This window comes from Typopeltis vanoorti, chromosome 20, assembly GCF_054136105.1.
Source record: "Typopeltis vanoorti isolate ZY-2024b chromosome 20, IOZ_Tvanoo_1.0, whole genome shotgun sequence".
Lineage (NCBI taxonomy): Eukaryota > Metazoa > Arthropoda > Arachnida > Uropygi > Thelyphonidae > Typopeltis > Typopeltis vanoorti.
Genome location: NC_143568.1, coordinates 71349513 through 71376847, shown reverse-complemented (window position 1 = coordinate 71376847; position 27335 = coordinate 71349513). Strand labels below are relative to the sequence as shown.

General features: G+C 34.8%; 2 protein-coding genes across 8 annotated transcripts in view; one reads left to right on the top strand and one right to left on the bottom strand.

Moving 5' to 3' along the window:
• The window catches only part of LOC150095554 (latrophilin Cirl-like), a 232380-nt gene extending 221920 nt beyond the window's left edge, over positions 1 to 10460 (top strand). For all 7 annotated transcript variants that reach the window (XM_090410733.1, XM_090410737.1, XM_090410739.1 and 4 more), the window contains one exon: positions 7573 to 10460. In XM_090410733.1, the coding sequence (XP_090266859.1) occupies positions 7573 to 8411 (839 nt within the window). In that variant the 3' untranslated portion in view covers positions 8412 to 10460. The remainder of the gene's footprint in view (positions 1 to 7572) is intronic.
• Positions 10461 to 22907: 12447 nt separating this feature from the next.
• Positions 22908 to 27335, bottom strand: part of LOC150095553 (proteasome adapter and scaffold protein ECM29) — a 691438-nt gene continuing 687010 nt past the window's right edge. Inside the window, exons 47-48 of the mRNA XM_090409825.1 lie at positions 25718 to 25789; positions 22908 to 23151 (exon numbers count right to left, since the gene is read on the bottom strand). Coding sequence (XP_090265951.1) covers positions 23018 to 23151; positions 25718 to 25789 — 206 coding nt within the window. The 3' untranslated portion in view covers positions 22908 to 23017. The remainder of the gene's footprint in view (positions 23152 to 25717; positions 25790 to 27335) is intronic.

The following is a 27335-nucleotide window of genomic DNA, read 5'->3' as shown; positions in this document are numbered from 1 at the left end:
CCAAGTCTGCAAGATCCTCTGACTAAAATGAATAACTGTTGTAATAGATATGGTATGAAGGTCAGTAATAAAAAGACAAAGACAATGAAAATAGCCAGAATTGTTGAAAATGTCAACTGTGTTGCGAATGGAGAACCTGTGGAACAAGTAAAACATTTCAGCTACTTAGGCACGATTTTTACTGAGGATGGTAAATTAAATATAGAAATAGACAACAGAATCAACAAAGCTGGTATGGTAGAAAGTCAATTGAATAAATTCATATGGAATAAGAGAGAAATTAGTCAGAACACTAAATTAGCTGTATACAAGACAGTGTTCAAACCAATTTTAACTTATGGATCTGAGAGCTGGGTCAGAAGTAAAACACTTGACCAAAGACTAGAGACCGCAGATATGAGAGTCCTGAGAAAGATTATAGGCGTGAACAAATGGCATCAATGGCAATATCATATAAAAAACAAGGATATTAGGAAAGAACTTGACATTGTCAGCATCCAGGAATGTGTTAGCAGAGCTAATCTCAGGTGGTATGGTTACTTAAACAGAATGGGAGAGGAAAGATTAGCAAAACAAGTGTTCTCTGCTAAGTTGGTAGGAAAACGACCCAGAGGAAGACCAAGATATAGGTGGATTGATACGGTACAAAGTTCCTTAGCCAATAGAAATATAAGATCTGGTAATGTTGGAGTCTTGACAAGTAACAGACTGATTTGAAGGAAAATTGTAGATAGGAAGTTAGTAATGATGTAAATTTTTCATGTAGTACTATCATATCCTGTACACCCCCTTGAGGGTACATGGCAGGAATTTGATGACGATGATGTTGATTCTGTTTTTTATAAGAACGTTGTAAAGAGCATTTAGCTACATCTAGAACTATGTTTAAAAGATGTGGTTCTAAGTTTATGGAGATATAGATACAAAATCAAATCTGATGCGTCAGCTGGATAAAAGCAAATACTCTACTACATCAAATTTCGTAGCATTTAATAACACTCAATATTTTCTTCTATATGATTTCCCGCTCTTATTCTGCAATATACTCTGCTCATGTGGGATGTCAAAGAGAGCATATATGGAAACAATTTCCTTTGAGGACATTGTGAAAATAAATAACAGAAACCATGGTCTACTACATGGATAACTATGGGGAGAATAAACAGGTTGACTGGAATATTTTTTCCCATGCAAAATTTAATGCTGAAGCACTCAGCCAAACATCTATCAATGAAGCAGTGACATATGTCACAGATTGTATTGCCCAGGTAGCAATAAATGCATTTCCAAAAATATCATCTTGATTTCTACTTTATATTCTATCCAAAGCCGTTGGTGGAACACTGAGTGCAAAGCAGCCCAAAAAGATTGAGACAGAGCATGGGGTATATACCCTACTATATTAAATCTCATAGTATTTAAACGTACTTGGGCTAAAGCATGTTATGTTAGATGCCAGAGTCAAAAAACAAGCATGGATTCAATTTACATCATCAAGTAATCAAACAACAAATCAGTGCAAAAATTATGTGGGATAAAATCCAGGAAATGAAAGGTAGATGTAGAGCATACCATTTGTGTACCTTGAAACATGATGTGTTGTTGCTGAACCCAAAACTATTGCAGACAGTTTGTGTGTGTGTGTGGGGAGGTAATTTTGCTAGTATCTAAGGAACAGCTCCATATCCTCCTGAATTTTTAATATTGAACTTTTCTACAAATGGGCTAGAGCTGCACAATCAGCTTTGTTAAGAAAGAACAAAAAAGAGCTCTTTTAATTCACATCCATGCTTTGTGTGCAATAGTTCTACAATTGTTGTACAAAATGAATGTTCTTAATTTTGATATTCAGTTGTGGCTGGATTCACAGCCACATTGGAATTAAGGGCAATGAGAGTGCAGATGCTAGATCTATTTTTTTTTTCATGTATTGTATGTCAGTCTTCTATACAAACTAACTGTTCATAGGATCAAAGTTAATTAAACAATGGTAGTTATCATGGTAGGAGCACTGACAAATAAATTGCACAAGATTAAGCATTGATAGTCTAGTCAACATAGAAACAGAAAAGAAGTAGTTCCTGCTGGGCTACGCATAGGTCATAGTCATCTATCACATTCTTATCTGTTGAAAGCTGATGAAATATCTATGCGTGGACAATGAAACACGTCTCACCATTTGCCATGTTCTAATGGAGCACCAGCACTTCACTCAAAGGAATGAAACTTTTGCTAATTTGGTTGAGCCACATATACTGAAGCAGATCTTATCAGACTTGGACAAACTGCATGAAGATTTTAACTTTTTACAAATAATTAATTTATACAAATATATTTAATTATAAAGTCTGTTTATGTTTATATACCATGCTGCTTACCTTTATTTTTCTAAAAGTTGCTTTATGTACATAACATGTTATTACCTTAAGTATTACCATAACCTTTGGTTTAGCAAAGTATGAGTATGACCTTTGCTGTCCTTGTGTTAAACCATGAATCAACCAACCATGGAAACTTGGATGACAGACTCTTACGAAGTGGTCACTCAGTAACTCAACTATTTTGTCTATTTTCATCACCTAATCACTATTAGCACCTGTTAAAGTTATCCTTCCAAAGTCATTCTTTCTCTCATTTGCCTCATACTGAATAAACTTCATAGAATTTCTTTTTGATGCCTACTTGTCTAATTTCTACTGAATCACATTTCTCTTTATATAGCCTCCACAACATTTTTTTTTTTTTTTCAGCTTCTGCTCTTGGTTATACTACTCATGTATCTACCTCCTAATCTTGGATATACAGTCTAATATTGTTTTATTCAGATATATTTCTTAACCATCTCTGATACACTGCTAGCATCTTTCCTTTGCAGATTCTTATGCAAAAGACACTGCTTGAAGCTTTGTCATAATCACTTGCCTAGTTCCACACACATATTCCTTCTTAACTGAAAATTCTATGTTTGGCAACATCCCACATCAAGACTGCATGATCACTCTCTCTCTCTCTCTATTTGGAGGCAATGTTGCTAACATGGTTATGGAAAGATGTTGATCCTGTGATTAGATCCAGCATTCTCTCAAACCCTGGGCCCCCTCCATCACATGCTGTTTCATGTAATTCTTTTTTACTTGGTGAATAAATTACATTTCCTTCCAACCTATTTGATCTTTGTTCTTTCTCATTAGTGTCTCCATAGTTGAAGTTCTCTATCATAATTACTTGAACTGTACTTATTGTGCTAATTTGCCTGATGCATATCTTCCACATTCCTTGTACCTCCAGGGTTATAGCAGCAACCAACTGTATAATTTGTCCTATTGGCCTCTATTTCACATTATATTACCTCAAATGAACTGCCATTCATCTGCTCTCATCAGCAGTATCCTTCTCTATCCTTCCTGAAAATGCTATGCTCTCACATTCTATCTCTGTAATAAAGCATTTGCTGTCAGCCAAGTCTCACTAACTTCTTCAATTTTGGACAAGATTTCATCAATCAATGTCAAAAACTGTTCCCTTTGTAATTCTGAAATATCCTTCCAGCATTGGCATACATAAACTGTATCCCTTTAGGCCCTGTCTCTAGCCGCCTTTACACCTTCTAGTGATTACTCCACTTGATTTTTGTTACTTCAGAGACTAGATTCTGCATTTTTTTGGTCATTATCACAATCACTTGCTCCATGGATGCCCCCTCCCCACGGCTCACCCACATCCACTCTAATAGCCTTAGTTTTCCTAATTTTGCACTTCCACACACTCAGTGAACAACACACCTAACTCAAAATCCATTTAAAGACAATCCATATGTCCTTCCATCCACCAGATTCAGTTCTTAGGACACAAACTGCACAAACAATGTGTAGATTCATTTGCAATCATTGTTATATTCCTCAGTCTCTATCATAGCATGGTAAGCAGACTTGCAATCTTTACTCTCCTGCTTCTTTTACCTCACCTCTGAAGTCATTTATGCCACCTAAAACAATCATTTGTTTTACTTTATCTTTTTTTGCATCCTGACAGCTTCACTAATGTTACTGATTTTTGCATGTGGGAAAGTATTTAGTCATGTCCTCCTGTTACCAAGAATCACTATAAATTTTCTCCTTACTTTTTTTATTTCTCAATATCACACCACTTATTTTTTCTCTTCTCAACTCTGCCAAACGCTTGACACTTCAACAATCATTCAGTATCACACTCTGCCCTGTGAAGGACTTCACGTAAACATGCTGTTCTTTCACAGGATCTTATTTATTATCCTGGCCTTCCACTACTGTACTTTCAAGATTATTGCAGACACTAACACTTTCCTGATTTTATCAACATTTCCTGCTTCACTATCATGTGTTTTACTCTCTCCACACAATTGGCAATCACTCCCAAAATTCTTCCTATGTATTTGCTCACTAATCTCACTTTTTCACAGTTCATCTCACACATGCAGATTTGCACCTAACAAAATCTTGCATATTAAACTCTCTAATACAAACGTTTTGACAATTACTGTTTGATTGTGCATTGGTACTATACCGACAGCATCTACTGTAAATACAAAATATACAACTATTTCTGAAAATCTAAACAACTCACACACTCAAAACACAAACTATTGAAAATTAACTGATGTTAATAATTAAAATATGGAGGCATTACTTATCTTTCTGCACTACTCTAAACACACAGCATGTCAATTAAGCTGAAGCATTTCAATACCACAGGGGGTTCCCTATACAATCTCATAACTTCTATAATCCTAGACAAGCAGAAGACAGATGACTGCAAATTTGCTTCTAACTGCTAATTAGAGCAACTTTACTAGACCAATTTTCACCTTTTTTCCTGAATTACTCAACTTTGACACTAGCAAGTAGTTTACCTCCTGGAAACTCCAGTTGATTGTATTACTAAATCACTTAAGGAATTGACAATATAGATAAGAATATAAATTAAATTATACTTTAATAAATATTTCCGATATTTCGGCAACGTCACGTTACCATCTTCAAAAGGGACTTACAAAAAAAGGCACGTGCACGTAGGCACTATACTGACACTAACACTGAGAATGAAGTGATGAAGCTATTGTTCTCCTAAAAGTCCTGATGGTGCCCCCTAGTGGGCTAAGTAGGTGTTCTTGGCCGTTGGGCTGAAGGTCTGCTGATGTAAGCCTCCCAAATTTGGAGCAGTCTCATACAACCAAATTTGTTGAGGTTTGGAGAGTTTCTTAGGGCTGAGGCTGATTCCATGAATAGTCTTTCGAATTTGTATTTGCTACGGTGTTTTACTATAGCTATTTTCCACTGTATTTTGGGGTGTGTATCCAGAGCATGGTCTGCAAGACCAGAATGGCTGTACTTGTGAAAACGGATGTAGTCCTTGTGTTCCGAAATTCTGATATTCGCTGTCCTGCCTGTTTGGCCAAAGTAAGACAGTTTACAGCTGTAAGGGACCTGGTATATACCAGTTAGATCTAGGAGAAGTGGTTGGTCTTTAGTGGAGCAGATAAGGTATGACAATTTTCTGTATGTCTGTAACAGGAGGTCAAGTCATGTTTTTTTTAAATTTTGTTAATTTTTTCCGAGGTGCCTCGGATGTAAGGAATGGTGATGGATTTAGAGTAATCCTTGTTGTGAAGGGGGGGGGGGGGGGTTGTGGTTTGTTGGTTTAGATATTTTTCGGATTTTTTTGGGAGAGTAGCCATTGGCTGAGAAAGTGTTGAGGATGTGATTTAGTTCTGTTTAGGGCCTTGTCATTAGTTTAGCCCTGTTGTATAGTGTTTTCACCACTCCATATTGTTGTGAGGGATGGTGGTGGGATTGTTGGTGAATGTACCTGCCTGTATGGGTGGGTTTTCTATAAACTGAGAAAACCAAGGTTCCATCAGGCTGGCGGGTGACTAGTGTGTCTAGGAAAGGAAGGCTGTTGTTTTCCTCTTTTTCCAGAGTGAACTTGATTCTGGGGTATTGGTTGTTTAAGTGCATTAAGAAGGAGAGGAGTGTATCAGAGCCATGTGGTCAAATAGCAAACACATCATCAACATAGCGAAGCGATATGGTTGGTTTTTGTGGAGCAGAGGCCGAGGCTTTTTCTTCAAAGGTCTCCATAAAGAAATTGGCCAAGGGTGGGGAGAGTGGAGAACCCATGGCTGTTCCCTCTATTTGTTTGTAGAATTTTCCCTTCGAAACGAAATAGCCCGAGTTCATTGTGAACTGAAATAGGGCTGAGATATCGGGAGGAAATTTAGCTTGGATTAGCTTCCTTGAGTGGGAAATTTGTGAACAAGGAGGAGACCTCAAAGCTGACCATTATGTCAGTATGTTGGAGTGCAAGGTTTTCTATACTGGCTTTGAAGTGGGCTGAGTTTTTTTATGTGTGAGTATAGTGTGTGAGCGCTTTGGCCAAATGTTTAGCTAATTTGTATGTGGGGAATCAATGCCATCCACTATGGAATGTAATGGCACATTTCCTTTATGTATTTTTGGGAGTCCATAAATCTGGGGGGGGGGGGGTATAGAGTTAAATGGTTTTAATCTGTTAGTAACTTCTACAGGCCAAGAAGTGACTTTCTTAAGGAGCCTGTGAAGTTTTCTGATTTGTGAGTTGACGGGATTGTATTCGATAGGGAGTTAAGCCCGATCTAATAGAAGAGCATTAAGCTTACCTGTGCAGCCCTTTTGGTTAAGTACTACAGTTGCATTTCCCTTATCTGCTTTGGTGATAAGTATTTCTTTATTATTCCTCATTTCCTGCAGAGCTTTATATTCCTTGTTGGTGGTCTTGCTTTGGAGAGGACACAAGCAACATCCGGTCTTACACTGTTGGCAATTTGATTCGGAAGGTGGCGGATTCCACGTTCGATCTGGATCATAATATCCTCACTAGGTATTTTTCTGGGAGCAGTGGCGAAGTTGTGGCCACATGAAAGCGTGTTGAGTGCTTCAGGCTCAGGATGATTGAAGAAAGGTTGATTACGGTGTTGGTAGGAAGTTTTGGATTGACGGTAGAGTTTTTTTTTAATTTTTCGAATTTTTTGATTTGTCGACCTCATATTTTTTCAAATTCTTTGTCTGCTGCAGTACACAAGACGTCATGTAAAATTGACCAAAGCTAGTGATTTAAAGTGAACAAAAGCTCTTCTTCAAGAGCACAAGTCAATTGTAGAACTCTTATTTTATAATGTTAATACCATATAGGGTTAGAACCATGTGACAGTTATCTGCTATTCTTCATTTTTAAGTTCATAAATAACCATTAACTGCAATATAGATGTGAAGGGGTTGTTAGGTTGCCTATGATTTTTACAGGTTTCCATCTACTTCCTTTGGAGAGTGAATAGGCATTATGGAATTACGAGATTATCAGATGATACATTTTCAAGCATCTTTCATTAAGAAGAGAGGCGTGCTTTATTTTAGTTGATAGCTATGACAGAATTCCCATCCCCCCTATATATTTAATAGTATGTTATGAATATAAACACATTTATATAATGTGAAACAGTATATTAAATTTCCTTGGTTAATACAAAGATTTTAATATAAATATTTGCTTTATTTTCAGGTCCCCCATCTATGACATGCCAGCAGAAGCAGGGACATGAGGGTAAACTTCCTATGAATATAAACTCATCTCATGCTAAAGGACCAGAAGAACCACCTGATTGTGGAGATATCAATGCAGACCTCTCTGCAGCTGACTGCTCAGTTATTGATTCTGAATGTATAACTGAATATTGCTGTGAAAAACTTGCATCCTCTGCTGCTCCTGTGCCTCAAGATTCTAGACATCCTCCTTATGGCCATCTACGAGGAAGTTCACCATATGTTGATCACATCTATGAAACAATTGATGATGAACCTGTAGTGCGAGTGCCTGTAAAATATCCAACTCTTGGTCGTCATGCTCCAGCCCTTGAAGGTCATATGCGAAATCATTCCGACGTCAGCCACCAGTCCTCTTCAAGTTTTACCTGTGATCATCGCCCTCTCATTCCTCCAGCTCTACCTCAGAGAAATGATGCAGTATTTAGCTGTACTCCTAGGCATTCCTCTTTGCCTACAGCTAGAGACTTACACTGCCAACATAGCCCTAGGCTTCACACAATACATAGGTCAACAGATACTGGACGAGGTGCTAGTAGTCTTACTAACTTAGAAAGGCCAGGTTTATGTTCCACACTTCCACTTAGAAATCCAGTTATTTGGGATCCACAAAGTGGAGATATAGCAGTGCAAAACATGGTATGGAACTCTTGCAATAGTCATCTTGTTCCTGACAGTGCTGTGATGATGGCAGTATTAGATGGTGAGCGTGTTGTATGTAGACTTCAGCCCGAAAATGTTTTGCCTCCTAGAAATCAGCACTGTCATGCTTCAGGTCATCTTAGTACAGACTGCTGATTCTTTAATATATAAGGGGACCAAGGATCATCAACTTCTGCTCAAGTTGAGCTGATTCATAGAACTTTGTTTATATATAATTGTATTGACTTTCTGAATAATGCAACTTATTGAGGCAAACTTTTTCGCATGTGTTCAGCATTTGTACAGATCATAGATGTGCTACACAATCGTGTTAACATTTGCTACATTAGCATACAAAGCTATTTTTGTGTTGACTTTCTAGTTTGTTTATATTTCTTAGTGTTAAGCATTGAAATTCCTATTCATTCACTTAACATGAGAAGCTAAGTGATATTATATATTTCCAAAGATAAAAGGCTTAGTGTAATAAATGAGATTTCCGTTCTATAAAACAAATGTTGCACTGAAATTTTGCCTTGCATGTTTGGATACATCAGACTTCCTGCAGTCATTTCATCATATGCTGTTAAGAACTGCATTTCTCCTGTGAATTATATTTATTGCCTCTGAGTGCATCAGCATTGAAATAACTGAAGAAACTAATGATCAAAGGACTTCTATAAGAAAATTTTCCTCCAGCATTGTTTATATTTGTGAGGTACTTAGAAAAAAAAAAAATCAACACCAAGCTGGTACACAGTATGTTTTTATAACTGAGACTAGCATCCACATTGAATATAATGTTCAGTGAGCTTACAAATACTGAGTTGATGTTTATGAAGAATTGATGGTTTTAGTATGGTTCTTTGGAAAAAAATTGTTAGTCCTTTTCCAGGATACAAACTTTTTTTTTTCTTCTTCTGAGCTAACATTAACGCATTTCTTGTTAAATATGAAATTTTTAGTTCTTCAGGATTGAAATATCCATAATAACTTCCAAGTTATAAAAAAAATCCTACGGTATTTAATGTAATGTGAATATGTATTTTAAAAAAAAGTATTGGCATCTCCACTGTTAAATATGTAAAAACTGCAACATTCACATTTGATTGATTGCTCAAATGAAGAGGCAATTTCTGGTGCTATAAGCTTTTTTTTTCCTCCCCTTACCCCTAAACACGACATGCTCACTCCCTAATATTAGTCAGTGGGGAATGTAATGGAACACAGAAATCAATCACTTTGTGATGTTTCTGCATTTTTTTTACAGCAGTTTCTATTCTTGGCACACTGTAGATTTTAATGTCATATTGATGTGTGTAAAAGTGTGTATTTGTACTATATTTAAATATGTAATGTCTATTGTCATCTTGTTCTCAAAATAGAAATATAATCTGCACATGAAGTTGACCAATACTGTTACTTGGAGGGAGAGGGGGGGGGATCAAATTTGCCATTTTATTCAGTAAAGTATTAATTTAAATATTAGAGGCCAAATCAGTTTGCTAAAGGAGACGATCATTTACTTAAGCTCCCCTCTTTTTTTTTCTTCCTTTTTTTTTAAAGTAATCACAAAAATGTTTCAGTGCCAAGAATAGATGAACCTAACTGAGTTATCATAAAGCATATGTTGTTATATTCAGATGTGTGTAATTAAACTTTGGTTCTATCTGAAAAATTACTCTTAAAAATTAAATATTTTGAATTATTTATGGTAAAATCTGAGGTAGTTTTGTGCCTCACATTTCCTGCATTCTAGTCCAGGTCAGAGAAAGGACTGACGAAGTTTTTTACCCATTTGCAAATGATAATAGCCAACGTTTTTTACCTTTTACACAAAATGGACATGATACCGTTGCTAGTTATTTTTTTATTTGTTGTGACTATTTTAAAGGTGTGGCAAACCTCAGTCCTGTGCATTCTGTTTGAAAAATAAACTTTAAAAAAATTTTTTAGAGAAATACAAGATCAGTTTCTGCTCAAGTTACATTTTCCCACATTGAACTTCTGTAATAATATGTATATTTGTGATATCCAGACTTGTGATAAGGTGGAAGTTAGTTATGTACAGCTATTTTGTTTCCTATAAGGCCTATACGTGTTCCACCTTCCTCACCATGCATGTTAATGTCACGTGCTAATGTATGTCTTGTAAATAAATTTGCTAAACCTATTTTGAAAATAAAACATACATTCCAAGTTGGACTTTATAAATTTTGTTTGAACTTGTTTTTAATTTATTGACAAATCTTAAAAGGTACAAATCTGATCATTCCGTAATAACTGTTACAAAAAATAAAACTATTTTACAACCAGCAGGAAGTGTTTGAATTCTGCTGTCCTATTTAGGCCTGATGGCCTGAAGTGGTCATCCAGTACTATAAGCTAACAGCCTTTCTTGGATGGGATTCACATTTAAAAAAAAAAAAAAAAAAATCAGTACATCACAGTTAATCATGTTGATATAATTGGTGTTACCTCTGACATTTGAAGAATAAAAACAAAGATAAGCATAATTCTAGATTGCTCTAAATAATAATACAGTTTATTCAGGCAATAGCAATCAGAAGCTGTGGTATTTAACACTAAATATGAAGATAAACTTCTGGAATGTGAAGTAATTTTTAGTAGTGATGCAGACAGTGATTCATTATCAGTCATTCAATTAGGTGCACCTCTGATACAGAGGTTGGCAGCCATGATTTGTCTTCTTATCTTGTGCTTATCTACAAATTTGGGGAAAAGACTTTTACGATATACTTTTTAACATATATCCTAAGACTTTTCCTTTGCCTGAGTTCATTCAGTAAACAAAAGTTTACTGAAGGAAATGCTTTGTTTACTCTTGTAACTTGCTAATCAACACCATTCTTCTTAGTAATTGCATTTCCAGAGTCATCTGTCTTTTTACCAATAGCTCATGTTTCTCGACATTAATGAAGATCATGAAGAGCAGTTTATCAATTGTTTCATAAGAAAGGCTGTTTTGATTATGTGTGTTGTTCTTTTTATTTCTAGTTTCACATTTTCTATTACTTGTGATGGAAAATGTGAAACTTTCCAGACGTATAAAATCTATTTACGTGTTCTGTGGAGTGACTTTTTAAAAAGTTATGTTTAGATTTTTACCCATTGTTTAGGATCGGTGTTCATTGCTGCATTTTTTTTTCTGAGTATTTATTTTTAGACTGAAGAAGAGGAATGAGTTATTAGAAGTCAACTAATATAAAAGAAAACTGGTTCTTGTTTGCAGTCTAAGCAACAGTGTAGAAAAAGAATCCAAAACCTATAGAAATGTTTTGGGAAAAAGTTCTAATAATAATCACGGTATGTGCCATTATTATATTAGCGCTGCTGGAAAATAACCTATACAACCAGAAAATACCACCAAGTATAATCTTAAAATTAATATCTTATTAAGAGATGTAAAGTGTTATCAGCAGGGATCCAATAAAAAGCGAAATCAATAAATTAAATAATTTTATAAGAAAGGCTGTTTTGGTTATTTGTGTTGTTCTTTTTATTTCTTGTTTCACATTTTCCATTACTTCTGATGGAAAATGTGAAAGTGAGAAACTTTCCAGCTATATAAATATAAATAAATCTATCTACTTGTTCTATGGAATGGTCTTTTAAAAAGTTATGTTTAGGTTTTAAATTGCACATGTACAATTGTGGTATCCCACTACTGTTGAGAAGTTACAAATTCATCATGCCCATTTGCATCATCTCTATGGTTTCCCTAAAATACATAAAGATGGCAACCTACTACAGTACCCAATAGTGGACTGTATTGGCTCTCTCACTTACTACCTTGCAAAACATCTCTCTTGTCATCTTCACTGGCCACACCAGCTCTTACATCAAAAACAGTCTTGACTTTGAAGAAAAAATAATAGATCTATATCTGTCTAATAATGAGATGCTTTCTTTTGATGTAGTCTCCCTATTCGCCAATATACCACCAAAAGAGACTTCAGTTTTTAGAATACGATTTCCAGAAGATATTGTTAACCTATTTAAATTCACAATCAATAAGTTGTTCAAACAAACAGAAGGAACAACAATGGGGCAGTCCTATCTCACCAGCCTTAGCTGATTATGGAGCATCTAGAAAAAAAAAAAAACTTTTTGACACTGTTTTTTCAGCTTCATATATCCTTACATTTTCTTGATGATATATTTGCAGTCTGGTCTTACTCTGAGTCAGAATTACTTCAGTTCCTAGAGAAAATAAACTCCTTATATTCCTGTATCAAATTCACTATTGAACATGAATCCAATAACTAACTACCCTTTTTGGATACCTTAATCATTTGTAATCCCACAGGTCATGTTAAATTTTTAGGTTATCAAAAATTAACCTTTAATGGCAGAAACAATCATTCATTCTTGCACCATTATTACTATTGAGAAAATTATTGATAATTATCATCTGTCGACCAGACTACATTCTGATGTGAAAAGAATTTCAATACCCTACCTTAAAGGAACTTTGGAAAAAATAGCAAGGATTATTTGTAAAAGCAATCTATACTCTTCTTTCGAGACCACCTCTTTCCCTACCAGGTGTCTATCTAGTATCTTGCTCATATCATCTTTGCTATTTTGGACAGACTGGTCATTCTGCCTTGATTAGAATTGAAGAACATCAAGACTATATTACATTTTTGGAATCTGACAACTCTGGCTTTGCTCCTCATGCTATTGACACTAAGCACAGAGTTTTTTGGAAATAGACAAAACTTCTTCATTCCATTTCTTCTTCAGTTCAAATGCGATCATCTTTTTCTAGAAACATGCAAAATGCTATGGAATCATCCAAACCTGAACTGATCAGACTGCATGCCAATATCCAAGTTTAGGGAGGTGATCACTTAATTATCCATAATTATTTTAAATTATTTTTTATCTATGCAACTCTATAATTGTTCTTTTGTAGTGTAATAGAATATACACCAGCTGCAACTGAGGCATGAGTTAATGGTCTCTCCACTTGACAATGTCCATGTAACATTGGATGAAATATATTGTTTTTGATTAAAATTCTATAATTTCTGTTATATGTGTAAGCTGTGAAAGTGATTTTAATACTTCTGACTGGATATGTATTTCAAACATAGACTAGACATTATTAACACGTTCTAGCATAAAGAAGTACATAAACTCACATCACAGACTGCTCCAGAACATAAGAGATAGGGAATTTGGCACAAGATGCAATTGCCATCTGAACTGGTTTTGAGGACCAAAGTGACTATAGCACTGAAGAGAAACAAAAGTATGAAAGTTTTAAAGAAGAATCACAGATGAATATCATTCAGATGGAATCAACTTCAACTGTATATGGTTGGCTTTCACTATACCAACTGCTCTGCATAACGAAAAGTCCCGAAATCTTCTGAAAAGTCCTGACCAAAGCCTCATAGGCACAATGTATTATACTAAAGGAAATCCACTAAAGCAAAGTCCACTATAAGTTTGTTGTAGTGAGAGTGAACTGTACAAATATTACCAAGGAAATATTAAGAGTTCGAAAACAAGAAACACTATATTTAATCTTTCATTTAGATCATATTTCTTGATCTGTATAGGATATACAAATATTACCAAGGAAATATTAAGAGTTCGAAAACAAGAAACACTATATTTAATCTTTCATTTAGGTCATATTTCTTGATCTGTATAGGATATACAGTTCAGATGGGAGTATTCAGGATCTTAGGACAGGCCTACCCAGTTAAGTTACATTATTGCTAGATTTCTATCAACAGATTAATTTGTAAGAATTTGTCAGGGCTCTATTATCAAATCTTACATTTCCATCTAAGGTTGCCCAGATTTTGGTATTTCTCATTTTCCTGTCATCCAACATCTGTTTTGCTAATATTTTTTCTCCAGTTTATTTAAGTGATTATACCACCAAGAGAAAACTGGTTTAAAAGCTGTCTTGTTTACCATTAGTTAGGTGTTTGACAAATTTCTCTCAACTGGCTCACCACCCTATCATCTTTTGTTATTCTATTATCCACTTCCATATTACATTTGCTATTTTTAATTATTATGCTTAAACAGCCAAAATACTTTATTTATTCTATAGGCTCAGTATTCAGAATGCAGTTAATAATTCCTTGAAAATAAGTGGAAACACTATCAATTTTTTTTATATAGCTTGTCTTTTTTATTGCTAATTCACCCATAATGATCACTAAACAAGTCATTGTTATGATGACTTAAATTACATGAACATTAATTGGTAGCAGAGAAAATTTATAAGAATAAAGGAGAATGTATTGAGACATTGTGAGGCAACTTTCTTAAGCAGCATGTGAAAGAAGGACCTAGTCAGAAAGTGTTAGATTGATCATTGTGTCAAAAGAGGGATGTCAATCAAGGACGTGACTGTTTTTCCACCAGCTGCTGACAGTGATCATGCTGTACTAACCTGGGAAGTAGCTAAGTATATGGATGTTCCAATTATGAAAAGTCACATGCTAAAACACTGTAGTTGGAAATTATGTCACATTCAAGAGAATACCATTTAGTTCCATGGTATCAATTGCTGAATGGGAATGATAGCATTGTATGGAAAGCTTTGAAAAGATACTTAAATGATGCATCTTTTCAGTTTCCCATGCACTGATGATATAAAAGTTTATATATGGAAAGCATTGTTGCATGTGTGGAAAGTAAAGGCTAGGTAGGGTATGAAAAAAAATTTGCTGTGCAAGTCAAAAGCAATCCAAAAGAATTTTACCATTACTGCAAGTAAAAGAAAGAATAACTACTGAATACAGACAATATGCTTATGAGCAGAGCAAAGCAAATGCAATAGTTCAAATAATGAGTGCTCACTTTGCTAAGATGTATCAACCTGCTGTATGCAAAATGGCATATAGTGTAATTACTGAAGTGGATGAAGAGATAGAGGTGAAGGAAAAGGATAATCTACAGTTGTTGCATAATGCAGACTCATTGTGGGAGGGTCATTCAACCAGCAACATGTCTATTATAACGAACTTTGAAGTTATTTAAACTCCCTGCATTCATGATGCACTCTGGCATTGCATTCCACTCACCAAGAACTCTCCACATAAAAAATCTACTCCTTACACCCTTCTTCACCACATCTTTATAAAACTTTCAGGGATTGGCCTCTTGTTCTTCCCATCTTAATGCCCACTCTTTTTAAAGTCCTGTATTAATCTGGTAGTATTTCTTAACTAACTTGAAGGTCTATCATATCTTCTCTTTTCTTCCTATCGACCAAACTCTATAATCCACATTCCCTCAACCACTTTGCATAATCAATACTTCAAGTTCCAATATCACTTTGATCATTCATCTTTGGACCCTCTCTAGTGTCCACATCACAATGAACCTAGGTGACCAAATCTGAGCATAATAGGCCATGTGTGGTAGGACCAATGCCTTATACAGAGGTACCACCACCTCCTTATCCCTACATGTCAATGTACTTTTTTTTTATCATAGCAGCAATATGATGTGCAGTCTTCACAACACTTGCAATGTGTCTCAAAACTTTAGTCCACTGTCTTCCATCACCCCAAGATCTCAAATCTCATCCACTTCCTAAAGTACAGTCCCAACAATACAGAATGTAGCCTTATCTCTGTTCCCACAAAGTGTAACACCTTGCATTCATTAATATTAAAACTTCAAATCCCACTCATCTGTCCAAACTAAAAGTCTATTCAACTCTTCCTGTAGAGAATTAACATCAGCAGTACTCCTGATAATTCTAACTTTGCATCATTAGCAAACATTTAAACATTCCCAGTCAATCCACATCTTATCAATTATCATTAATAAATAAGTATGATGTAGCTACTACTCACGTTATTAGTAAACCTATAGTACATTTGTACTGTTGGGCTAAGGAATTTTTTTTTTTTTTTTTTTTTTTCATTTCATCAATTTTATATAATTTTTTATTTATTTTTACAGATTCTGGAAATCTTGCTCTAAAGACTAAAGATGGAACTTCTTCATGCCATTTCAGGCCTCTAGTTACTGGAATGGTAGATGAATTTCATAGTCTCACTGGACAATGAAATTCATCTCCCACCTAAAAAGGCTGGAACCATGTGCAAATGATAAGCAAGATTATACATGGAGAAACTGATGAGGCTAGAGATGATGGAGTTATGGCAGATAGAAAGTTGAAGTTCAAAGATTGCATAGCAAAATATACAAATACAACTCAGAAGATGACTGCATTACTGAAATGAACATTGACATGTAAGGATAAGTCCTTTTGCCTCTTTACAAGGCCTTGATATGACTACACTTGGGCTACTGTGCACAGATTTGGTTTTCTGAGTTCTAAGGGGAAAAAAGAAACCATGAAGAGAGCACAAAGAAGAGTTACAGAGATAGATTGAGAGTGTATATATACTGAAGATACTGCTAAAAGAAAGGGGTAGGTGATATGACAGAGGCCTGCACTTCTGAAAAGATTTTACAGGATACTGGTTGAAAGAATTTTTCATTCTATGGAAGGTGGGAAGGGAACAGTCCTGGAAATTGAATTTGTATGCTGTTAGGAGTGAGTGGAATAGTTTGCCTTGAAGTGGTGAATGCATCTAGTGTGAATGAGAAGGTATGATAGCTGGTGTGGGTGATGGACAGCTTCCTTTAATAATCTTGGATTCCCTGGAGGTCTCGAATGATAATTTTCACACCAGCATTCAATTTAGTTAAAGATTCTGGAGATTTACAGTGGATTTAATTAAGTAAAACATCATCTGTATGACGTAAAGAACTGAGTTTAGTAGCTCTGATTTTGATATCAGGTTTGATGCCACTTTTCTTTATAATATATATAATGAAGATTAAGAGTAGACAAAATACACTCTTGTGTCATGTTTTTCATCCAAGCATCTTCATATGCTTTGTCAATTTTAATTGCTGATTTGAACTGAAAAGTACAGGTTCTATGTATTGCTCACCATATATGTCTCATTTACACCATATAATTGTAGTGTTTTGAAGAATTTTTTGCTTGGACTACAACATATGCCTTTTCCAGATCTTCAAACTTTAAACACATATATCTATTATATTTACATAATTTCTTTTCTAGGACTGCATTTTCTATAAAATCTCCTATATTCCCTACTTCTTTATTTTTGGATTCACTATGATTGGATTTCTCTCTCACAGCAGATTTCATCACATGCTACTCTGCTTTCTTCATATTTTGCAACTTGATCTTAAAGCATTGGTTCTTGTTTTCAAATTTTTCTCTTCATTTTTTTAAAACTTTTGTATAGCCTGTCCACAGCTCAGGCTAGGGGCAGACAGTTGGAAAATTTTATATGTAAAATTTTCCAATGTTTAATAATAAACACTCAACCCATGAAACTGATTGATTACCCTATTATTGGAATGCATTCGCTTTCTTCTGCCATGCACAGAAATGTTGAGGGTTCTCTAATCTGCAGTTGAACTATACACTTATTTCTTTTCAGTGTGATACTCATTTTTATCCTGATCAAAACTAATAATAATCACAATCTATTTCAAATCTAATCTCCTATGTGCTTTTTTATCATGACTCCAGTCCCTATCAAACAATAAGATTTTTCCTATTTTTTTGGGTTCTCTTCATGTAAATTTTGTGTGCCTTTATGTTGGAACAACGTATATTATTCCAACATATTCATCCTACCAGTTTCTTCAGATTTTATCACCATTATGATCATCAGACCTCAAGGGAGTCCAGAACTCAATGAGGGAAGCTATTCATCACCTACATAGCTGTCATACAATTCTCTTAACTTCATCATACATTTCTTAACTGCACACAAACTTCCATGGATCCTTCCTTCTCCTTATATAATAATATGCTGTTAGATATCTCATCCCAACAAAGTGCATAACTTTACACTTACTAACCTTGGATTGACAGCCATTATCATTTGTCCACACTTCCAGAGCCTATTCAAATCACCCTGTACATGTTCTATATTAGTAAGAACTTGTTTGCATCATCAGCAAACTGAACATGTTCTGTCAAGTCCATCCCAATATCATTAATGTATAAGCTTAAACAGTGGTCAAAGTATTGTGGCCCAATGATCAGTCCTTGGACCACTGTTGTATAATCTATACATTAATGATACTGGAAAGGGGCTTGTTTGTTGATGATGCAAATATAGACAGGATAATAAGGAATGCTACTGATATACATTTACAGGGTGATTTGAATAAGCTAAAAGTGTGTGCAAACAATAATGGCTATCAATTCAATGTTAGTAAGCATAAAGCTTCTGTACACCCATTCCTTTATGTCGTCTATCCATTCTCTGTATGGTGATGTGATATCCAACAGCATATTATATTGGTGGGATTATGCTTGGAGTAAATGATAAGGTTAGAGATCTTGGAGTTATGGTGGATAGAAAGTTGAAGTTCAAAGGTCACATAACAACAATTGCAAATGCTACTCATAGGATAATCGCAATGTTGAAAGAAACACCAACATGTAAAGATATGGAAGTCATTTTGCCTCATTACAAGGCTTTGCTGCACCTGGACTACCATGCACAGATTTAGTCCTCTGGGTTCCAAAGGGATAAAGAAGCTGCAAAAAAGAGTTACAAAGATTATATCAGGATTACAGAATGCAGATTACAAGGATATACTGAGAGGATGTGGACTGCAGATACTAGTAGACAGAAGAAAGAGGGGTAATAAGATAGATCTATAAACTTTTGAGATTGCATTATACGATATTGGTTGATAAAATTTTTCATTATATGGAAGGTGGGGAGGGAGAGGACAATGGGGCATGCATGGAAGTTAAGCTTGTGTGCAGTTAAGAAAGGGTAAGAGCTAGATTCTTCTCAGAGAGCTGTGAGTGAGTGGAACAATTTGTTGGTTGAAGTATTGAGTGCATCTAGTATGAGTGAGTTTAAGAAACTGTAAGACAGCTGGTGTGTCACTCCCTGGAGGCCTAATAATAATAATAAACTCATAATCAGTAATGAAGCATACTACAAACAGTAATAGTATCACAGTGATTGATAAACCTACCTTCAAGACACAATTCCAACAACAACAAAAAAAGAGACAAATCAAGCAAAACAAGCCAAAATCACTTAAATAATATCTTTGAGTTTCTTATTCGGCTTTGAGATGTGGGATTTAATATCCCCTTTATTTAAACAAGCCAAAATCCTTACCAAAAAACTTTAACATCCACTTCATCAGTATCTGTAGCACAAATGCTGACATAAATAATGTACACTGTCACAGAGCATGGACTAGACCTCATTCTCCATCAGCTACCATCCATGTTAAGCTTTCCCAATAGCATAGCATGATTCCTTCCACCACAAGTGCCACCTGTGCCTTTGTCAGATCTGACAAAAGTGAGAGGACAAGGGGTCATCCGCGGAAGTTAAGTCTGTGTGTAGTTAAGAAAGGGGTAGGAGCTAGATTTTTCTCTTATAGAGCTGTGAGTGAGTGGAACAATTTGCCTGTTGAAGCAGTGAGTGATAATACAGCTATCCAAATAGTGAAGTCATCTTCCTAGGTGACCAAAATATCCACAACTCCAACTGGCTTCCCAGTTGGTCATTGCAATGTAGAAGTATTTGCTACAGGCAATGACCTAATGCAAATAATACATCATCTACCAATCTGAATTCTTGATGACCTTATTCACTTTGGTGAGAGACAAATCTCTGATGCAATTACCAGACCTAGCACACTGAGAAATCTATGATACCTTCCATCATATGCTGCCTCAGGTAATCATTTAATAGTAACTACATAAATTCCATTTCCTTCTGCCCACGTGCCCTTTTCTCCTTCTATCTATGTTTCCATACCTTTCTTTCAAGGTTACATAATGATCAGCATTCACTATGTAGGATTTTTGGAGACAAAAAAACATGTTAGAGCACTTACTTTACTTATAATTAAGTGAATAACACTTGACATTTTGTTGATAAAAAAAAATTTATTAATTTATATATTTTTTTGTTTATTTATTTATCTCACACACACACATATATATATATATATATTTTTTTTTTTTTTTTCCACCAGAGGTCAGGCTAGCATAAATGATTAACAAATCAGTTAGATTTAGCTTACTTTAATGTGTAGTGTCATGTAGCTTGTTCACATGTATGCTTTCTTGATGATGACCTCGATACATAAATTGAAATGCCGAGTGTTATTTGTTTAATTATCTTCTTCTTCTTGGCTTCCCATATTAAGCAATTGTTTGCCTGTAACATTTTCAAGGGTTTAAAAAGTCTTCTGCCCATCTACTCCTGGGTCTTCCTCTTGATCGGTGTCCCTTTGGTTTATATTTCCAAGCAATATTTGGCCATCTGTCCTCATTCATTCTTTCTATAGTTTGTGATGTCTTCTGTTATATTAATTATGGATAACTGTTTTCTGATTTCTTCATTTATCTTATCTATTCTTTTATAGCCTGCAAGTAGTCATAGGAACTTCATTTCTGCAGCTCCCACTTGTCTTTTATCTCGTTCTTCCCAAGTCCATGTTTCACTATCATATTTCAGAAGTTCTAGCCATCTCTTTACTGAAGTGTCTGTTCAAAGTTCCAATGAATGCTAGGAATTTTTGCTTTTTATATGCAATGTTGATTTCTCCATTGGGGCTTATGTAATTTCCTAGATATTTAAATTTGTTCACTTGTTCTATTACTTTGTTGTGGATGACTAGTTTGCATCTTTTAATTTCTTTACCTTGAAATGCTATTGATTTCATTTTATTTATTGAGATTTTCATGTCATACTGTTTTATTGTTCTATTCAATACATGTAGATTTTTCTGTAATTGGTCTTTTTTTTTTTTCTCCTCCCTGAAAATACTATACCTCTCGCATTTTATCACACTATCTATATAATCTTCTGTCAGCAGGAGATTTTGGCACTTCTTCTTTGCCCAATTAACTTTTGGGCAAAGAAGAAGTGCCAAAATCTCCTGCCCTTTCTTCTGAATGCTTCTGGTATAAGGGTATATAAAGTGCAAGCACCCTAAGCTCACAGCTACTCTTTTGCTTTATATTAACTATCCCATTCTGATTTGTTACCTGCAGTACCTTCAGTATTTTTTTGTTCATTTCACACTTACTCACCTGTTTCTTCCTTCTCTCCTAATAGCTCTAGTTTCCAGCAGCACGTTTTCCTGACTCTTAACACCAAATCCACTCAAGTGCAAAGCAGTTATAAAGAAGTCCTTCCTCCTGCATAACCTACTCATTTGAAACTCACCTCTATCATCATACCATGACAATAGACTCACTACCTTTTACTACTTTCAGTAATTCTTTCATGTCCTCTCAGAACAAGGTGGACTTAGGTATCATTGTTTCTAGTTCATATCTATGCAATGTGATGTATTATGAAACAAACCATACAGTGTAAAATATATATCTACAACAAAACAAATTTAAATCTAATTGAAACCACATATAATTTTACGTCTAATACAATTTATAAGCAATAACACTAGTTTTTTTAAAACAAACAACTTTCCAAAGCACTCTAATCACAGGAGCTCCTCATATTCTGTATTTATAGTGAAACTGATTAATTTAATGATATCTGGGGGAAAATCTGTACACTACAACCTCAGTATATCTATGAGAGGAGTACTGTACTTGTAAAGAGTGAAACCACCTTAAAATTAATTTTAATTAAATTATTGATTAATTTAATTAAAATTAAATTAATTAGTAACAATAGAATTTCTGAAATCTTTTTTTTTTTTTTGAAATCTGGGTTTTTAACATATGTTGCAGAATTTCTAATAAAAGATAAGAGAACATTTGAAAATTTTTGAAAGTTTGTATCTTATTAACTTATATCAAACATTACCAGTTCAGTACAGGGTTCTGTGGTAGACTACTGGTCACATGCCTCTGCTTCTTGGATTTTGCTTCATCATATACTACTCTTCCATGTCTGTTCTGCTAGTTACCCTCTTATTCTATCAGTTTATTTTTATCCATTTCCATGTATGTACTCCAATTTATACAACAGATTTCTGTCAAATGCCTCTGCAAAATCCAGCAAATATCATGATATATAGTTATTATTATTTTTTTTTAAATCTGACAACCATTTTATTATAGAGTGAGTAAACTACTAAGATAGCATTTTTCACAGTCCTCTTCCTCCAAGTATCATATTACTATCCACTTGAATTTCTGGCTTAAGCCACTTTTCTTATGCCTTAACCACTACCATCATGAGTAGTCAGTGTACAATTTGCTACCTTGGAGTACATAAATGTAAAGGAATCTCATTTGAAATTCTGCAACTACAGACAAACAGTCTAGTCAAGGGTATTTCAAAATCATTTGCATCCAACAATTTTCAGTTAATTGCCGTGATACACATTAACAAAAAAACTTAAAGGAAATATTAACATAAAGACAAATCTACACTTTCAAAAATTTACATCTTATTTTTGAAAATGAATTGTCTTTATGTTCATTCATTCATCAGATTCATTCAAAAATTCATTATATCACCTCTAAAACTTCCAATGCATGTTTATAAATCAATCCTTCATTAAAAATTTGTGTGTATTTAACTTTAGCCAACATTGGCATAAAATAATATTGCTTCTATACATGTATAAATTAAAATGTCTGATCTTTATTACAAAATCCACTGTGTACAAAAAAAAAAACAAAAAAAACAAAAAACTATACAAGCTGAATAATTAAATTAGGCTGAGTCGATCATTCAGAGATCATTTAATATTCTAACTAATTCTAAAGCTTTATCTTTATTCTGGGGACTGTCAGCTGACAAAGATAACAAAGACTCTTTCAAGTGTGAAGTCTGAATTGCAGATAAAATGTGTTCTTTATTTGCATCTAAAATGAAAAGAAAAACAAATGCAGTTATTTATATGTTACTAATTGTTCTAGTTGCATTACAATAATAAATAGATAGGAATGTTAAGTTTGGTTTTTAAAATTATCTCCCCATGACTGAATGAGAAACTTTAAAATCTTTTAAATGTTTTAAAAATAATTAGAAAAGATTTTTCTTAATATGGCATGAAAGTACAAAAATACAATAAAGCCCTAAATAGTGATCTTGACTGGTGTGCTGAAAACTGAGGATGGTTGCTTCCCAAATTTGGAGCAATTTCATGCAAAGGCAGAATAGCCTTCTTCCAGCATATCCTGTGGTGGGTGTCCAAAGCATGGTCATGAAGTCCTGAGTGGCTGTAGTGGTGGATGTAGTCCTCATGTTCAGAAATTCTGATATTGGCTGTTTGGCCATAGTAGGACAGTTTGCAACTGCAAGGGACCTGGTAGGTTGAGGGAATGTGGCTGGTCTTTGGTGGAGCAAATAAAGGATGCCAATTTTTTTATGTGGTCTGCAAGTGGTTGTATTTCCTTAGGATTTTTGTTAATATTTTGGATGTGCCCCAGATATAAGGAACAGTGATAGATCTTGAATAATCTCTGCTCTGAAAGGGAAGGGGTTGCGGTTACAGGGTTTTAATATTTTTGGGGCATTGTAGCTATTGGCTAAGACAATGTTGAGAATATGGTCAAGTTCAGTAGCTAAGGCACTGCTATCAAAACTGATTAATTTTGCCCCTGTTGTATAGGGATTTTATAATCCCATATTGTTGGGAGGAGGTTGGTGTGACTGCTGGTGAATGTATCTACCTGTACGTGTAGGTTTTCTGTAAACGGAGAATGCCAGGGATCCATCAGGCTGGCGTGTAATCAGAGGGTCTAAGCATGGGAGACTGTTGTTGTTGTTTTCCTTTTCTAAGGTAAACTAGCTCCTGGGGTAGTTGTTGTTTAGATGTGTTAAGAAAATGTGGTCAAATGGAACACAATCTATGTAGCCTAACAAGACAGTGGATGTATGTGGGGCAGAGTTTAAGGCTTTCTTCAAAGGTCTGAATGAAGAAGTTGGCCAGGGGTGGAGAACCCATGGCTATCCCCTCTACCTATTTATAGAATTTTCCTTGTCAAACAAAATAGTGTAAGTTCATAGTGAACTGAAACAGGGCTGAGAGTATCTCGTGTCTTTGAGTGGGACACGAGACACTGACCATTATGTCAGTGTGTTGGAGTGTGATGTTTTCTATACTGGCTTTAAAGTGGGCTTAGTTTTTTGTGTGTGGAGTGTTGCCTGTATATTCTGAAAGCTTTGGCTAATTTGTATGTGGGCGAATCAGTGCCATTCACATGGGACGTAATGGCATTATATGTACTTTAACTAGAACTACTTAAATAAAGTATGAAATAAGATTCTTATTTCATCTAAAATGACCTACTTATTCTACAGAATAACTGAATTATATACTTTAATGGTAACATATACATAGATAGGCAGGAAGGGATATGAGTAACCCTTAGTCAAATGTGAGTGAACAATGGATGTGATGGATTATGGGAAACAGCTGTACTTGCTGGAAGTCATATTTCTTTCAAATTTTAAATTCTTCTGTTTATAAACTGAACTGCAGTAAATGATAATATATTATACACATATGGTATCATATATGATTGTAGTTCAAGAGGTAGAAGAGGCAAGGAATATTTGAATGGACAGGTAATTGAAGCTCTGAGAAAATGTGCAATATTGTGAAAATAAACTCAGAGTATTCTGCTACAATGATAAGAACGCTGACAGGTAGAGAAAAGAAGGTAGTTGTTTCTTTGTATAAGGATTTATGATACTACACAACTGAACTATTGTGTGCAGATTTGGTTGCTTGTTTTCATTGTGAGCTGAAAAGGTAAATAAATTACTATTTTAGGGCTGTGGAATATGAGTTATGAGAATAGATGGAGTGTGATAAAAAAATAAGGAAAAGTGATATGATCAAGAAATATAAGTTATTGAGAGGAGTTTAATAAATATTAGGGCAATTTTTCAAATAATAGACCCTCTATTATGAGAAATCATTCCAGAAAATTGCATAACCATCTGGTAAGTAAGGGTGTGACGAGAAGATTTTTGCATGGAGAGCAGTTGGTGATTGGAATATATTGTCAAAGAGTGTCACTGGATCAAGGGCTCTGAATGAATTTCAGAACTGTTCACTGGCTTTAAGAACTACTACAACAGGCAGTGTGGAATTTTGGGTGAATGTCCTTGAGTTTTTTGCCTTTATGGAGGTATGTTATAATAAAAGCAGTAATAATAGTCATCACATCATCAAGCTTTTTTAATTCTATGATTTCAGAAAACAAAGAGAATCTTGAAAAGGATGTCTTAATGAAGATTACTTGGGTTTGCTATAATATTATTTGTCAACACTTAATCAAAAATTAAATGTTTATAAATTTTATACATTTATTTAGTAACATTATAAATCTACTTGATCCAGGTTTCACAAGAGGAAAATCAAACACTGCAAGGAGGGGATGGAATGAAATGAAAAAGATACCAAACACTTATTAATACCTTGGAGTGTCCTGAGGATTTTGTCAACAGATGATAATGCTTCACATCTTAAGGATATATACTTCTTCATTTCTAGAGAATATCAAAATTTACAGAACTGTTAATGACAACACAAATTACTGAATTAAAATTGTCAATTTTTTAATAATTCTTAACAAGCAGGGAAGCGCGTGCACACACACGCACGCACACACACACACACACACACAGAGAGAGAGAGAGAGAGAGAGAGAGAGAGAGAGAGCATTTTATTAAAAATTTGTTACTTGGAAATGACAGAAAAAAAAACGAATTCATTTCAAATATAGTGATTTTCAATTTATGTAGTTGAACGAATATTCACTCAACTCCCACCCACAAAAGGTTGTAAGCTTATAGTACATTAGTACAATGGGTGGACTGAGGATTTTTTCTTAATTTTCTAATAATTTTTTTATTTATTACTTGGTCTGGAAAGCCCATTCTAGAGACCAAACATGGAACTTTAAGGGAAGTGGTCTCACACTAGGTGAAGAAATTCATCTACTACCTGAAAATAACGACATACATCCATTGCCACAACAGGATTTGAACCCACAGCTTGCTGGTTGGAGAGTGGATACACCTCGGCCAACACTGATGTCTTCAGACACACTGGAGATTCCAGTAATAATAATAATAATAATAATAATAATAATAATAATAATTAGTAATAGCAATTACCAAATTTGGGGTCACCAGGAGCCAAAAACAGATAATAAGCCTGGGCTTCTGACCCGATGTCCAATCTTCAGCTTCTCACAGTACATCTCATTACTGGACATCCACCTATATACTGAATGAATGAATGAGAATGGAGTGGTGGCCTGGGACTTAGCAGACAAAATTTTATTTTGTATTCTTTTAAGCTGCAAACAAAAACGACAGTAACAAGAACAATAGGTTATGCATGCTAATGGTTCAACTGCAATTAAATAACGCTGCTACTTTTACATTAATGAGCTGGGAGGAACACTAAAAAGTCATACTCAGCTGCTGCAAAACTGAAGATAGCAACCATCAGCATAAGAAGTATTATAGAAAAGAAATGGAACTAACCAAAGAATTAGACAAGTCAACATAATTGATGTTATCAAGAGAATACATAAACATATTCAGGCAACAGTAATCATGGAAAGGAAGAGTAAATGTGTTCAGCAGTAATGAAGTCAAACTACTTCAATGGCAATGCATCAAGTAGAATGATCATGAGCAAATTTCAATATGAGACATTGGACAAGGAAACTTATTTGTGTGATTGCTTTAGGGTCCAACTAGATAACTGGGAGGAGACTGCCACATGGCCTTTTAAGGGATGTGGAGAACTGATTGGGACCTTCTGATTTAAGGTCCAATACTAACCTTTTGGTGAGAAAAATTATTGAAAGCAAGCTTGGTACAGAAGAAGCTGGATTCAGGCCAAATAGAGTTTGTCAGCATCAGACTTTCACTTTAAGACAAACAGTTGAGAAATCATGGGAATATAACAAGAATTTTTATTTAAGTTTTGTAGGATTGTTAGAATTGAAGGAGGTACAGAAAGATGGTTTCATGTTAAATCAGGTGCACAGTGGGGGGATACACATACAGATTCATTATC